At 45.8% G+C, this 14,592-nt stretch overlaps 2 protein-coding genes across 14 annotated transcripts in view; one reads left to right on the top strand and one right to left on the bottom strand.

Moving 5' to 3' along the window:
• The window catches only part of LOC124310439 (mediator of RNA polymerase II transcription subunit 20), a 90,265-nt gene that overhangs the window by 53,640 nt on the left and 22,033 nt on the right, over positions 1 to 14,592 (top strand). The window lies entirely within an intron of this gene.
• Positions 1 to 14,592, bottom strand: part of LOC124310435 (facilitated trehalose transporter Tret1-like) — a 67,981-nt gene that overhangs the window by 49,173 nt on the left and 4,216 nt on the right. For 9 of the 13 annotated variants that reach the window (XM_046774376.1, XM_046774377.1, XM_046774378.1 and 6 more), the window contains one exon: positions 12,121 to 13,916. In XM_046774376.1, coding sequence (XP_046630332.1) covers positions 12,121 to 12,144 — 24 coding nt within the window. In that variant the 5' untranslated portion in view covers positions 12,145 to 13,916. Of the gene's footprint in view, positions 1 to 12,120; positions 13,966 to 14,039; positions 14,408 to 14,592 lie in introns of those variants that run through there. The other 4 variants (XM_046774388.1, XM_046774389.1, XM_046774387.1 and 1 more) reach the window with 4 other exon arrangements.

The raw sequence follows: 14,592 nt of genomic DNA, 5'->3' as shown, positions 1-14,592 counted from the left end.
TCGTTGCCAGGTGAAGAATAAGCACAATCGAGCGTAATAACCTCGACTCAAGAAAGACGATCTCACTCGGATTTCGTCGCTGTTCCTTCCTGTGTATTATTTCACAATTGAACAGTGTCTATTCTTCCCGGCATTGGCAGAAGTTTCACATATCATTCCACGAGGTACAAACGCTGCTGGATAAACAGAAGCGCTGATATACTTCGACCAACTTCCGCAGCAATTGAGAGAAATTTGCAACAGATACATCAAGTTCGTACGTAATTTAATTTGTGACGAGAACTGAGTTTCTTATCATTTCAGGAGAGCCACTTTCGTTGTTCTTGCATCTGTCTGGTGTATAATATCAGAGGTTTGGAACGAAACTGGTGTAACTCAGTTTGACCTAATTTTCTGATTACTAGCAATTCCGGCGTCAGGAAAATTGTATTATTTTATCTTGTTCCATGTCTTAACAATTGCAATTGTTCAAAATTACTGCTGCTAGAATATCAAGTTTACATTGAAATCAGACCCGATTACCGAGGTCCCGAATGATTTACACCAGTTCCATTCTCACCCCCTCATGTTATACACAATATATTGTTGAAGCTTGTAGTTTTCTCAGATACGAATTACGACCGATTCCACGTTTACGAGAGTTTGAATAAAAGGAAGGTTAAACCGAAGTTGGCACAAGGATGAATAAGCCGGGAAAAATGATAAAGGAAACTGTAAATCATATCTGAAAATAGCCAGCCGGCTAGGTAGCTCATTAATAAAGAGTCCGGTAGTTCTCGGTTGGCGTTGCCTTGGACGATTACTATGGAACTGGCAAGACACCAAGTCACGAACAATGTACACGGCACAGGGCTCGAGGCGTGCCTCCACGATCGCTATTCAACTAAGACTCGAGTCTTCGGTAGAAGAGACTCGTGGAAGGAGGTAGAAAGAGTTTTCGAAACGAGGGTGGGACGGTGAAAAATGTTTCCTCCGTGCCGGGTACGCTTCTCCTCCTTGGTTCATCCTCTTATTAAATATTCGCGAGAAGTTCGCCCCCCACCCCCTTATAATTCCCAGTCTGCGGGTGGGGGCGGAGGAGGCGAAACGTGACAAAAGTATTTACACGTAATTACGCCACGCGGCAGTCTTCCTCCCACCGCCACGTGATTCCGTTCGAGGCTGCACGCCGCCTCCTGTTGTCTTCCGTTTTCCTACGCTTTTCTTCGCCTTCTTTCGAGACCCTCCCCTTTCCACTCCTCGGCTCTTTTTACCTCACTTTTGTAAATCCGCTCAGGGATTTTTTGTGGTTTCTCTTCTTCTGTTTTGTTTTTACCACCTCGAAACCCACGGCGCAACTTTTTCGTTCGTTTGTTTGCTTTTGCTTTTTTTTGTTTTTCTTTACTCCTCGCGCCAACCTCCGACACCCTTATCACCGGCCAGTCGCTATGCCGGGACTGCTTAATTATCCCGCAGGCGTTAAAACGCCTCGGAAGATCGCACGGTTAAAGTCAGGGAAAACGTGTATTATCATTATCGCGCTGTTTTCACCGTACCGGATTAAATTTTTCCAATATATTTTTACCTCCGACAAATCACGCATGAACATCGCCCCGAACTTTGCAAAGCCCTCGTTTTAGGCACAAGGTGCGCGTAACGACGCGCTATAAGCCGCAAGCTTTAACCGTTTATCGGTCGAAGTATAATCTATATATCGGTAATAATTCTCTACCCCGGGCTACGTAATACCCGGTAAGAATCGGTGAAGAGGAACAATTTTACGAAATATTCAACAATCTCGAAAATTCAAGGTATTCTTTGCTCGCCTTTCCGCTCTCGTAAACTTCCGGCGATCCCTGATTTCGAAATATTTTTGTTACAATTTAATATCCCTGTCAAGAATTGTAAATAAAGGAATGGAAGGATGAAAATAAAATTATCTGAAAAAAAAAAACTGAGAAAATTTATTTATTAGAGCACGTCTCGGAAAGTTAGATGATTGTTTAGGATTCTGGGAAGGGATGAAAATAATCTTCTTTAGGCCTTGAAAATTCTCGGAGTCGTCTTGTGGCTCCTGTGAGCAGAATGGTGCCGGATGAACATCGTGGAAACTGGTAGCAAGCAACGGTTTGCGTGCGAAAATCTGTTATACAGCTTATCTAACCCAGCGTTGTCTCTTGATACGGAAACGTATAAGCGAGGTAATTTTCTCTTCCTGGCACAAATTTCAGCCGGTGTTAAAGTCTGCTTTCCACGTGGGACTGATAAAATCTTCACGGGTGTTTACCACGCGTGTGTATAATGCTTCGGCATATCCGCAAATTAGAAGTCGACTAACCGCGAAAATTTCCACGACCGTGGCAATCGATGACGGTGAAATATTTTCACGAATCATAGGACTTGAACTTTGGTCTGTTTTTTCCGCTGCGGGAAATTTCCCGTCCGAGTTTATGTATCGTCAGTTTGTTCCGCGCACCGGAAATTGAAATCAACGAATAAACGAACGCGACTAAAGCGTAGCGTCGAATTTACCCAACGGAATAAAATAATAACAACAAACGGAACTCGATCACCGTTTTATTTAGGTCAGTTGAACGAGGTGCCGCCCCACGCGGCCAGACGCCTGCCGTTGATCAATCGATCGATTGCTATTGAAATATCGATTTGATTATCTGTATTTAGCCAGCGGTTCCCCTCGGCAATGGCCTGGAAGTTGCGTCGGAATCGAATCACTGACTTTCCGGTTTCTTCCCGTCCCTCCCTGTCTCCACGCCTTGCATCATTTCCTGCGCAAACACAGAGCGCTTGTCTCCTAACGAAATTTAAAATCGATCTTTAGTCGAAATTCTCGAACTGCCGGCGGATGATTTCTCGGGACCGTGGTTAACTTTCCTCATAAACTCCATCGAGGTCACAACCCTTCCCCTAAAGCATAACCGAAAGATTTGTTCTCATAAAAGGAGAAAAAAGCAATCGATTACCTGCTTGCATAGTAGGTAAAAAAACAAAAATTTCACAACTGCATGGAAAAGATCAGTAAGTATTTGAGGAAATACGCTTGGGGCTTGGGGTTGAACAATGAAATGCAGGCAACGTCGAGGGTCACCGTTCAGACGAAGTTCCGGGGCAAGAAGGGGTTGCACCCCCGTATAAACCAGGCCATCATTCTGTTTAAGTACTTTCGCCTCCAGGGGGTGGGGGGTTCCTTCCCCGGCGTAACAGGAAAGCCCGCATCTCGGTCGGTCAAAGTTTCTTTAAGGTGAGTTAAACTCCGGTTGAGTAAAACGGGACCTGAACTCGGGCCGTAAGGACGAAACGTGCAGGATGCAGGATGTGTGTCCCTCGGTTATACCGGGACGCAGTTCTGCGAGGAAAGGGACAAGTAGTTATCGAATGGTCGATGAGAGCCAAGTTTGGAACGTGGGATAGGATAGAGAGTCCCGGTTCGTGCCGTCCTGCAGGACCAACACCGCGAGTCCTTCCGACCTTCGGCTGCGTTCGATCGATCTACTACGTTGGGGAATTGCTGCCGCATTCGGCATGAAAAGTTCGGAAACTTGGGACTCCGCACACAAATGTATCTAGACGTGAAAAATGTGATCCTTTATCTTTTCGTATATCCGCGTGCTTAACGCCCTCAAACGTCACAGCTGAATATTTCACCTTCAGTCTCCTATCAAGATACCGTAAGGACGAGAGGATAAATAAAAGTCGACCCTAAAGACCAGAAGTTGTTCGGTTTTAGAACGGAGTAGGAGACTCGATGTTCTCTCTATTTCCTGTCAAATGAATTTTTAAATGGGAATCGTTCTCAATGCTCTCCGTTGTTCGTTTCGGACGTTCTTTGATCTTTACCGACCAATATTTATCCATCATCTTTGAGCGTCACTGACCCACTCGTGGCGGCAGGAAGTCAAGGTAAGAGCTCCTACCCTCCCATATATGAGCCATGGACTCGGGAAATAGTACCATAAATCAAAATTTCCGATGCCGATCGGTGTGCCTTCGGGTTTCGAATGCCCCGAGGCCTTCTTCTCTAGCCGTAACTCCATCTTTCCGAAATTTTATGCCCTCGTATACCGGTTCTCTCAGTCGATATCGACGGCATATGTGCATCGGCTAAAAAGCGTCGGAGAATTACGGCCGAAAACAAAGTACCAATTCCTTTCAGCCCGGATCTTAACTCTCGAGATAAAGCCGTCATCTCGGGCAATACCCGAGGCTCGTATAAACACTTCGATCGTGGTAATTAATTCCGGACAAATCTTGTCTGTCCAACTTGAATAACTCCCAACCATCCTCGAAAGTCAGGTGTAAACTCCTGGCGAGAAGTTGTTTCCCTTCACTCGAAGTCGCGTCAAGTAACGCGAAGGCACTTGAAGTCAGGTGTACTCTCGTCGCAGAATGTTAAGTAAAACCTCTTGAAGAATTTCGTTCCGCTCAACTACTGTCCCTGTCCACCACGAAGAGTCATTTTCCGAACAATCATTCGTCGGTTTTGTTACCGACCCAGAGGTCAGTCGGTTCATTTCTGACCCGACTCCACGTCTCCTTCTCCTTCGGCGGTCTCTAGGTGCTTGACCAAACCTCATCTCACCTTGCAGCTTAGCCCTTTGCCTTCTCGTCTCGCCTCCATTTGCCCCCCTCCCCTCCTCAAGTCACGTTGTTCCACTGACCGCACACTCCGGCGAGTTAATGCATTTAGTTAGGTGTTAGAGGGTCGGAGCTTCGCCGAGGATGGGGTCAGCACGCAATCTTGAACTTTGTTATAATGCTGTTATATGTACCTTTTATGAAAGATGAAGTCCTATGTAACCCACGTTCCGTGTCACCCCTGGATCAGTAATATGCATAAACGGATTGTCCCACTAACTTGTAAGGGTTAAGTTTACCACCGCCCTTGTTGTCGTTGCCCGCGTAATTGTCATTCGCGTTTCACCGACGTTATTACCGCCCGCTACTCGCATTTTCAACGTCCATCGTTTGCTACAACATTATTTCAAATCCACAGAATGTGCGTTGAACCAGGGATACAGGAAGGGGCATCATTGAATCGTTGGAATTGCATCGCTTGAGACTTGACCCATTAACGATATTCCTCTTTCCTTGATGCACGTGAGGTTTCGGACGTACGTAGGGGAGCACTAAGAGAGTGTTACCGCTAGACGATGAAGGGGGTCGTCGACGTCGTCGTCGTCGGAGGGAACCGTGCTCAGAGCCGCTCTCCGAACGCTGACTGGCTAATACTTTGAAGTTTTGCCACTCCCCAAGCCGCGTTAAATTGTTAAGTAAGCACTTTGCGCTCAGCTTCTCAAGCGTAAAGTTAAGAATATACTCGTGGCTTTCTGCAAACCTGCCCGAGCTTCTGTACTTTTTGTATTATCGTTTAATCACGAGGCCCGTGATTAGCAGGCGTATTGCGATATCCCCGATGTGTTTCGACTTTGTATTTCGTGGTTCGAAGAAACGAAGCCTTCTCATCCCATCGCTGTCACAATTTCAACCGTCATGGCTCCAAATCTGAATTTCAAAACTCCGCAGGTTGCAAATTCGAGCGTTCGCGGATCACGTTGTTTCGCTCACTGGTTACGGTAACAATGCAGTTAATTGCCTACAGCTTAAAATTTCGCACAAACAATTCCCATTCAAACTACACACCTCCCCAATCTATATACGATACACTTCTATTCGTTGGATTTCACGCTGCCTTATAGCTCGCCAATTTTGCAGTTGAATGGCTCAATCAATGTGAGAATTTCATCACCATTTTCATTGAAGTTCAGATACCTCGGAATCGTCGAGGCTTTTTCTGCAATTTTCACGATGCTGTGCAGGAAAAGAAATTCACGTCTTGTTGCCAACTTTGGCGTTCGCTACGAATAATTGACTGCATGCACAACGTGACGTCAACATCGTACGTACAGTTACCCAGGTAAACAGTAGTGCCGGTTTTATCGTCTGGCCGTATGACGGATACACCTGATGACATAAAAGTTGAGCTGATACCAGCGAAAAGCTGACAAACATGGCAGAGGAGTTTACTGATCCCACTTCGAAGCTCTCCGAGCAGATTGTCCGTGGTAACAACGCTTAATCGCCTACCACTTGTTTGTCAATGCGGGAGGTTACCGGCCTGGATTAACGAGCTCATTCCCCAAACGCAACTTTCCTAATTAAGGTGTAATCTCCAAGTCGTAAATCCGTTATCGTTCTACACGAGCATTTGAAATATCGAACTTCCTTCGATTTCCCGTTGCGTAATCCAGACTGACATAAGTACGGCCCGCAATAACCAGCTAGCCTATCTTATTTTCCCGTTCACCGACCGTACAGCTCAGAAGTCATTGACAAAAATTCGATACCTCGTTGCGATCAGCCGGTTCAAAGGCGGGCTTAATTATTTTTTCCAGGCTAAGCTCAGGGGTTCGGAGTGCCGAAATAGCACTGTCTAATTTATGGACATCCCCCTGAAAGAAGAACGGGCAGCGCCTGCTCCAGACGGCCGCCGCGGCTGAGCCCGGTGATGTTTTAGCGCCGGCACTCAAGGGTGAAGGATTGGGGCGAAGGGAGAAGGACGCGGAAACATTGACCTTCCGATCCGCAAGCGGCCCTCGGCTCAAGGCGCGGGTCGGCCGCCATTGAATTCATTTATATTCATCAGATTAACGTTAACTTTAGATTAAATTAGTTTCGAACCTGCGGGTTTTCGCGTTTGAATATATATTTCTCTCGCCTACGGACAGATTCTCCAAGTCTGTTGCCTCTTCTCATGGCCACTGGCCATTGGCCACTTGCGCAACCGCCTGAATAATTACACGGAAGTCCTCACGTCCGGTTATTCCGACGACACATTCCAACTGCGACTTCTCTACACCAGACAAACTGGCGTCCTTAGATCCGTGAAACAGGTTGAACCGTCGCCTCCAGGCCCGAAATCAAGTTTCGGGAAACACGATTCGATGGCCGAAGTTGCACCTGTGCTCTCATCGAAGAAAAAGGTTGGGAGAGAGTAGGCATTTATTGTAATTTCTTGGAGGAAATCTAACGGTGCTTTTCTATTCGTTGAATGAAAATCGAATTGTAAATTACTGAATTCGACGCAGTGCCTAAATCTTGTCGACGTGATTCGGACTTTTTTTGTCTGTATTAAAACTGCGTATAAATTATTGACATATACGTTCGAACACCTGACGCGAATCACCACATTTTTACCCTTGTTAAAAAGAGTCACAATTTACCATAATGAGTTGAAACAGGCATGCCCAAAGACGTTTCGTAATTGGCACCGAAATCGGAAGTAATTTATCGACAAACTCATAATTGGTTCGTTCGATTTCAACATTGGAAACCAACTGCAGCTTAATATCCTCGGAGGTTGACTTGAAGGGTTTCCGAGATTAGAGTACCGCGGATTTCACTGTCTTCGAGAACCGGTGTGTTCTTGTTGATCTTCTTTCATCGTACGGAACCCCGCGAATGACGGAACCTGCATGGACGAACAGAGAACGGAACCGAGTAGTCAGCTATTATTCTCTTTGCTCCGATGCAGGCGCTGTCCCGTTCCCGGTGGTTGATAACCCCAAACGTACAACGAAGAAGACTGCTATACGGCGGTTGTAATTGTAAGTGCACTTTAGGCGGGGTGATGCATCGAAGCGTATGGAGCAGGCCGCTGCCGAGGGCAGAAGGAGGCGAACCTATCGTCCTCCGAGTTCCCTCCGGGTCGGTCGGAGGAGCAGCAGCGGTGGGTCGATCCGTATCTGGGTCGCGGGTTTTGGCAGTAGACCCGCACGACTCGGTTTTTCCTCTCCTCGCCCCGCCTCGCGTTCCCTTTTTGCCCCGTTGTACTCAGTTTTTTCATTTTTCATTCTCTTTTTTAATCTCTTTCGTGGCTTAGCGGGGTGGATCTCGGTGCTTTTTGCGCTCCGGCTTCGCACACGCCTCGCCTCGGCTCGGCGCAGTGCCGAGCTTTTCGTTCTCGTACGAGTTAAATACTCGCCAACATGTTACCGAGTAATTTACTCCTAATGCGCGCAACGACCGGCATTTACGGATTACGGGGGGTTCTTCATCGGCGGATAAATCTGATGACAAACTTTCCTTGCGGTTGTATTTCGTTAAGTAGGATCAGCCGTGGGAATGAGACGCCCCATTGGACAAGCCCCAGCTGCAGACTCCGCTCGGGATCTGGATTCGGTCCTCAGCATTCCTGGCCAGTTTCCTCCTCCGTAATAACTGTTCCTCTTATAATCCACTGGATTTCGTCAGACGGTGTGCTTGACGTTTATTAATCGTACCCTTGTCCAAACTGCCTGCCGACCACCGCCTCCTCGCCTACGGGGCGTTGACGCGTGTTTTCCTTTGTTCCTTGCAGCCACTTTGTTTTCATCGAGGCACTGGCTGGTTCTTGACGATGTTTCCCCGTACCTTCGATTCAAATACGAACCAAATATTGATCGCTCGCCACTTTACTTCTCCAACCGCGTGATAGCTACGTGTTACGAAATGATGTACGGCAGAAGGCACGCATGTACGCTTTAATCGAGATTCCCATCTGGTCTAAAAATGAAACGGAAAATTAGCTCGATGATTAACAACTCTTCACGCTCAGAGATAAACCCGGGAGATACGATATTTTTAGTCAATTACTCTCGATGCTTGGGGCTCCTCTTCCTGTCTGATCCCATAAATTTTTAGGTGAAGGACTCTCTTTCGACGATCGTTAGAAACGATCTACGATACCTGCATTCGTTCTACTTGAATACGCCTATTTCTTTTTTTAAAGTTTTTATCCTTTCAACTTATTTAATGTACTTATACGACAGTCACTTTATCATACGTCTTAAAATTTCGAAGCTTTTTACAAATTTTGACGATCCTCTGAACACGATGAAATTCGTTCAACCCCGAACCATTCTTCCGAAATATTTTATTTTTTATCGAAAAATTTGATCCGTGTCACGAATTTCGTAGACTTCGCCACGGTTTATGATCTTTGATCACGTGCAATATGGATCTGAACTTGTTCGTTTGAGAGACGTTCGGCTGCTCCTTGGTTCGAGCCAACTTTCTAATACTTTTTTTGCGTGCCATATGGTTCTGGGTGAATCAGGTGGCGGATGAATTAAGTCGCTTTATACACATATACATGTATATAGAAAAGTTGTTGGCAACGATTCCCGGGATAGAAATTGAGGGAATGTACGGCGAGTGAGAACGATTGGCGCATCCGGGCTGCCGGCCGCAAACCAATTTGTAAAAAAATTTTTATCTGGCACGCACAAAGCCACTAACCCTTTTATGTACGATGCAATGTTATCATAAACCAGCGTGGAATATCGCCGGCCAAACAGCCTGCCAGTCGGTTTGGGCGCGGATGGCGAGTTCATGTTTTATTTTTCGTCCGACTCTGTAACGCCCGCACCACCCGAATTTCGAACTCACCCGGACGGGCTTTCCGTTTTACGTCGGTTTTACGCTGGTTTTACGCCGTGGAATACAGACGTATTACCTGCCGCCTGCTCGCCGGGGCTTATAGTATTTTACGACGAGGTGGTAGCTCGCTGAAGGGGGTTTCCCATTTTTCCCTGCCTCTTTCACTGCTTTGTTCGATCGCGTGGAAAACTTGAAAACTAGGCAAAACCTCGTGACGATTTTACAACCCTCCGGGGCGTAAAACGGAAGGATCATGTGTACCATCGGGTTTCATCCTACACGGTTCTCTCTCTCTCTCTCTTTTTTCACAGACTATAAAGTTTTAAACACGACTAAAACAATCGACACGCTGTACCGTGCAAGAGATTTGAACAAGTAAGGAAAAAAAAAAAGAAGTACCGAAGAATAAATCAGAGGAATAATTCACCGAACTTTCGTCGCGAGTTCATCTTTCCTGAATAAGTTTAGGCGCGAGTGTCCACTACAACGTTTCATCGCTCCGTCCCTCGACCCGGACCTCCGACAACTGGTACTAAATTTGTTAAATATATCCTCTCACTCGGCGTGTGGAGATCGCGCTTTATTCAGAACCGCAAAAGCGCGGTAGCGATTTATCACAGAATATAATGAATCGTTATTTGAAACACTTGCGCGGTGCTAATTTGTGGTTAGAAATTATACAGACGCGCCTGTTCTCGGAAAGCAGACATCTTAGTTTATGTCTGAGCCCAAGTTGACATCGCTTTGATCGGTGTCTCGTGTGCAAAGATACAAATATCGAGAAGCTTACGCATTATCTATCATCGCTGGGTGCTCAAAAGCAACCTCGAAAAGTTCATTGTATACCCAAACGCGTCGTAGTTTCGGTAATTTTGTCGCCCCTCCTGATAACAGCGTCGCAAGTTCATAGCGCGGATCGTAAGAAGGGAGTCTTAAAAGAAAAGCGGTGACAGCGGTGGGATCAGCAACAGCAATCGCCTTTCGCGCGAAGATATGCTTCATAAAAATTTAACCAATCTCTTATCGGAAAACTAGGGGAGAGCTTCCACGATCTTCACCACGGGGAAATCTCCGGGGACCTTGACAGAGGCGATTCCCGAACGATGACTTGACGCGAGTTCGGTCAGGGCCTCTTTAACTACTCGACGAGGCGTGCGGTGGAAGGAAGCAACGAGGAAAGAAGGCGGACGGGCAGCTGGAGGCCACGCGGGCTCTGGAACCAGGGTCGTCTCCGGTCGATATCTCGTACAACCACAAGGAAGAGGTCGTGCCTCGCAGGCGACGCAGCGTCGCGACGCTCCGGCTAATCGCAAACACTTCTCAAGGGATTTTGCCCACTGGCCAAGCCGCGTTTCGCTCTTTGATACACCTGCCTTATTATTCGACCGTCGCAAGGCCGCGACGCTTTGCTTGTCACCGAAAGCTTTTTCAACAACTCTCGTCGACTGCCTAATCGAGGACGACGATATCGATTGGCTCTTGGCCCGCAAACCGAGTCGATTAAAGCTACCTTCTCTTACGATGATCAAAGGATTTCACGTCACACTGGTCCACCATTTTTTACAGCCTTCAATTAATTCTTCCCGAGGAGCTATTTAGTTTTTGAAATCGGAAAATCACCCTGTCCGAAACGATTCCGGTGCAATCCGTTGAAAATTGTCTTAACACACTGAAAATTGTTTTAAATCGTTTAAGCTCAGGCATAAATCATTTAGAATTTGATCGGAAATCGCTTGGAATCATCTGAAATCGTTTAAAATCGCACGAAATTGGTAGTCTAATTATTGGGAATCGCATAAAATCATAGAAATCTTGACATCACTTGTGATCTAACCCATAAGCGATTAGCCCTTTGTTTTTCCTCCCCACCGCAAATTGGACGTAAACAGTGTTTCAGCGGTTTTTAGCTGCGAAAATTACCGCGAAGAAGCTGAGGAATTTTTCCAGAGTCTGGAATTCAGAGTGGGAAATTACCATATCTTTCATTAATGACCCAGGTGTTGCGACAAAGTGTTTTTCTTCAGGTTGGACTTCGCTTAGTGCTGTGATTTACGTTCCGAGTGGTCAGGCAAGCTATTGGGCAATTAACGGGACGAAGAATCACCTCCTCACAAGATTCGCCAGTATTTTACGATCGGGGACGACTTATATGTTTAATTTCATAACGGAGGGTAAAATTTCCTCTCCCAACGAATCACGGCTTGTTACAACGTTGCAAAAACAAACCCAACCCTGCGGTTAAAGAATGCGAATAAACGGTAAAGCCGTAACATATTGCTACGTCATAAAAGCGGACTGCCTATGCTGGATATGTTCCGAGTTCCGCTTGCGCAGCACGCGACGAAATGGATATCGCCCATAGATACGATATAACTGGTATCTATGTACGTACAAGCATTCCTCTCGTCAAGATTCTCGATCGATTTCGTAGAGTTTTAGGTCCGCTCGCAAGCATCCGATCCAACCACTTTCCAAAGATGCTTATAACCGATAGTCCCAACTACGCCCTGCAGGCAATAAGTCTCGCAACTTCAAGGGGTCCTCTGCTTTCCCCTAATTAATCGTATAATTGCTCCCAAGGAAATACATGGGCCGGGAAACGCGGGACGACGCAGATGAGTTATCGCTGCAACTAAACTCGGCCGGGTCCAATGGGTCTAATGGATATGTTCGCAAGTTATTGCAGGAGGCCGCGGAAATACTTACGTAATACTGATGGTGCAGCGACATCTCTTCGGCTCTCTCTCTTTCTCCCTCTCCCCGGTTTCCCCCTTTCTCTTTCTCCTCCCTGCTCTGTGTCGATGTTTCACCCCGTAAGGACGTCGAGTCTTCTCTTCTTCCTCTTCTTTTTCTTCCTCCCTTTTTATTCTCCCTCTTCCTGCCCTCGCTGCTCTTTACAACTTGCCTGTAAAGTACACTCGCATGATCGCGTAAATCGCCTATCGTTCAAGCCAGGAATACTTCTACGTATGCTGCACATCTGCACCTGGTTACGTAACACGTGCTTGTTTTCCTCCTTCGAGTCAGCGCACGGAAACCGTTCTCTTCTTCTCCCGCACGAAGATTCCTCGGTTCCGTGCATCGGCGTTACTGCAACACGTCATATCTGTTGGTTCACACGTGGATTCCTGGTTAGAAATGTCGTTTCTTACGTTCTCTTGACTATAAATCTTTATAATAAAGAAGTCGGCGAACTTTGATTACATATCGGACCGCATAGAATTCCGTTATCGTAAATTCGCGTCGATGTCGCGAATCGGTTTCCTTGTTGTCGAACGGGTAAGTTCGTTGCTTTGATTGCAAGTATAATCCTGCCTTATCGCTTCGCGTCAAAGTCGTTGTTTCTCCTTCTTCGCGACCCTGCGATACGGCTTGCTCGTTAATTACTCGTAACTCGACGTACAGTTATATATCAATCCACAATAGAATCGTTGAACAGTTGAACCATAAAATCTTTCATCCGACAATAAATCACGAACGTGTGTATTATCATATCTTCTTTTCACCGGCGTTCCACTTACTCCGCGTCCCTGCGTCTTCGTTCGGATTTTTTATCCCAGGTATTTCATTTCCAAGAAAGTTATTCCCTCACGAAGCAATTTCACTAATGTGTCGCACACCACGTGACGGACGTTTAAATTAGGAATCTCTTATTATACCTCCCTCTGCCTGCCGCGTTTCAGCCGTGGTCTATAACCGGTACAAGTTGAACGTTTACATATAAATTCAGCCATTATGCACTTTCACAACGTTATTTATATCGCATTTTAAACTTGCGGGAATTGGTGCTTATTTCGATTTATTTTTTAAACTTACACACGGCCTTGGTTTATTTATTATCGTATTTATTTTATTCTCTTCTTTCCGCCTGTATAGTCGCGAGTCACAGGCTGGTTTTGTACGTTTACCTTTTACATTTAAGTGCAAGCGGTGGATCGTCTTATTTATACTTGTCCCTCCAATTTGACTAATCTCCGTAGTTTATACAAGGTGTAAATAATTCTTAGTATAGAATGCTCGATCATCTGAGAGATTTTCAAGACTCTTGAAATAGTTTGAATCATTAGTCTTAGGCCGTGGATTTCAACGTCTTCTTCGTTTCAGAAATTCATTCGTTTCGTTGCCGATTCGCACGGGATTCGTTAATTACCAGTAATTGCGGTGAGATTTTTTCGGTCGTTTAAGATAATGCTTTTAACTTAAAAAATTATGAGCACGTAACTCGCCCTCGTGCAGTATTGGTATTATTTATTATTGTCATGAGATATTTTATTCGAAAACAGTTGCGTTCAAATCCATACTGCCGATATTTATTTTCGTTTTACATTTTATTTTCAACTTTTCATTTTGTATTTCCCCGTCTCTTCTTCACTCGGAAACGTTTCACTTCTCTCTTGCGTCGTTCGCTATGCTCATTAGCGGCAGGGTGGTTTGTTTTTTATTTTCCCTCCGGCGCGCGGTTTTACTACGCGAGGAATTAACGCTGACCGATTAATTAAACCCTGGAAAAAGTCCTTCGTTAACTCGCGTAATCGAATCAGTCACAAAAAACGACATCCAAACAAAAAAAAAAAAAAATAAATAAATAAAATAAAAATAAAGAGACAGAAGAAAGAATAAATCACCACGGCCAAAAACTCGACCTCGATAAACAAAGAAAGACGGAGCTTCTGTCGCTGGCAAGGAATCAATTCGAAAGGGTCACTCGCTGCCGGAGCTTTCGAGTGCGGTCAGTGGAGCAATTGAAAACGCGATAAAGACGCGTGAACGATTTTCATCGCTTCGCGGTGGTCGGTGAAAAACAATTCGCGTCGTTCTTTCACAGGATTTCATCGTCGACGGATAAAACGCGATTTCCTCCGCTCTCCCCTCTCCGCCTGCATGATACGCGAATCGTCATTCGTCGTTAGTCGTTGGTTGTTTATTGATGCGAAGATATGAACGGCGCTCCCTTTCCCATAGAACACTCTCGTTCACCGATGCGTTTTCCATTCTATTACAATATCGTCGTCACGCTGCCGCTATTTATCGAACTTCCACGCTGATATAACCGGCCAATAAAGAGGTCACCGAATCGTGTCGACGACAAACCGACGCGCCTACCTATAACCTACAGTTCTTGTCTCGGACAGAATGACGGAGAGGATGAATGGCACCGATATCTGTTTACCCCGTACC

This window comes from Neodiprion virginianus, chromosome 1 (assembly GCF_021901495.1).
Source record: "Neodiprion virginianus isolate iyNeoVirg1 chromosome 1, iyNeoVirg1.1, whole genome shotgun sequence".
In the NCBI taxonomy this organism is placed as follows: domain Eukaryota; kingdom Metazoa; phylum Arthropoda; class Insecta; order Hymenoptera; family Diprionidae; genus Neodiprion; species Neodiprion virginianus.
This window is presented reverse-complemented; position numbering and strand designations above follow the sequence as displayed.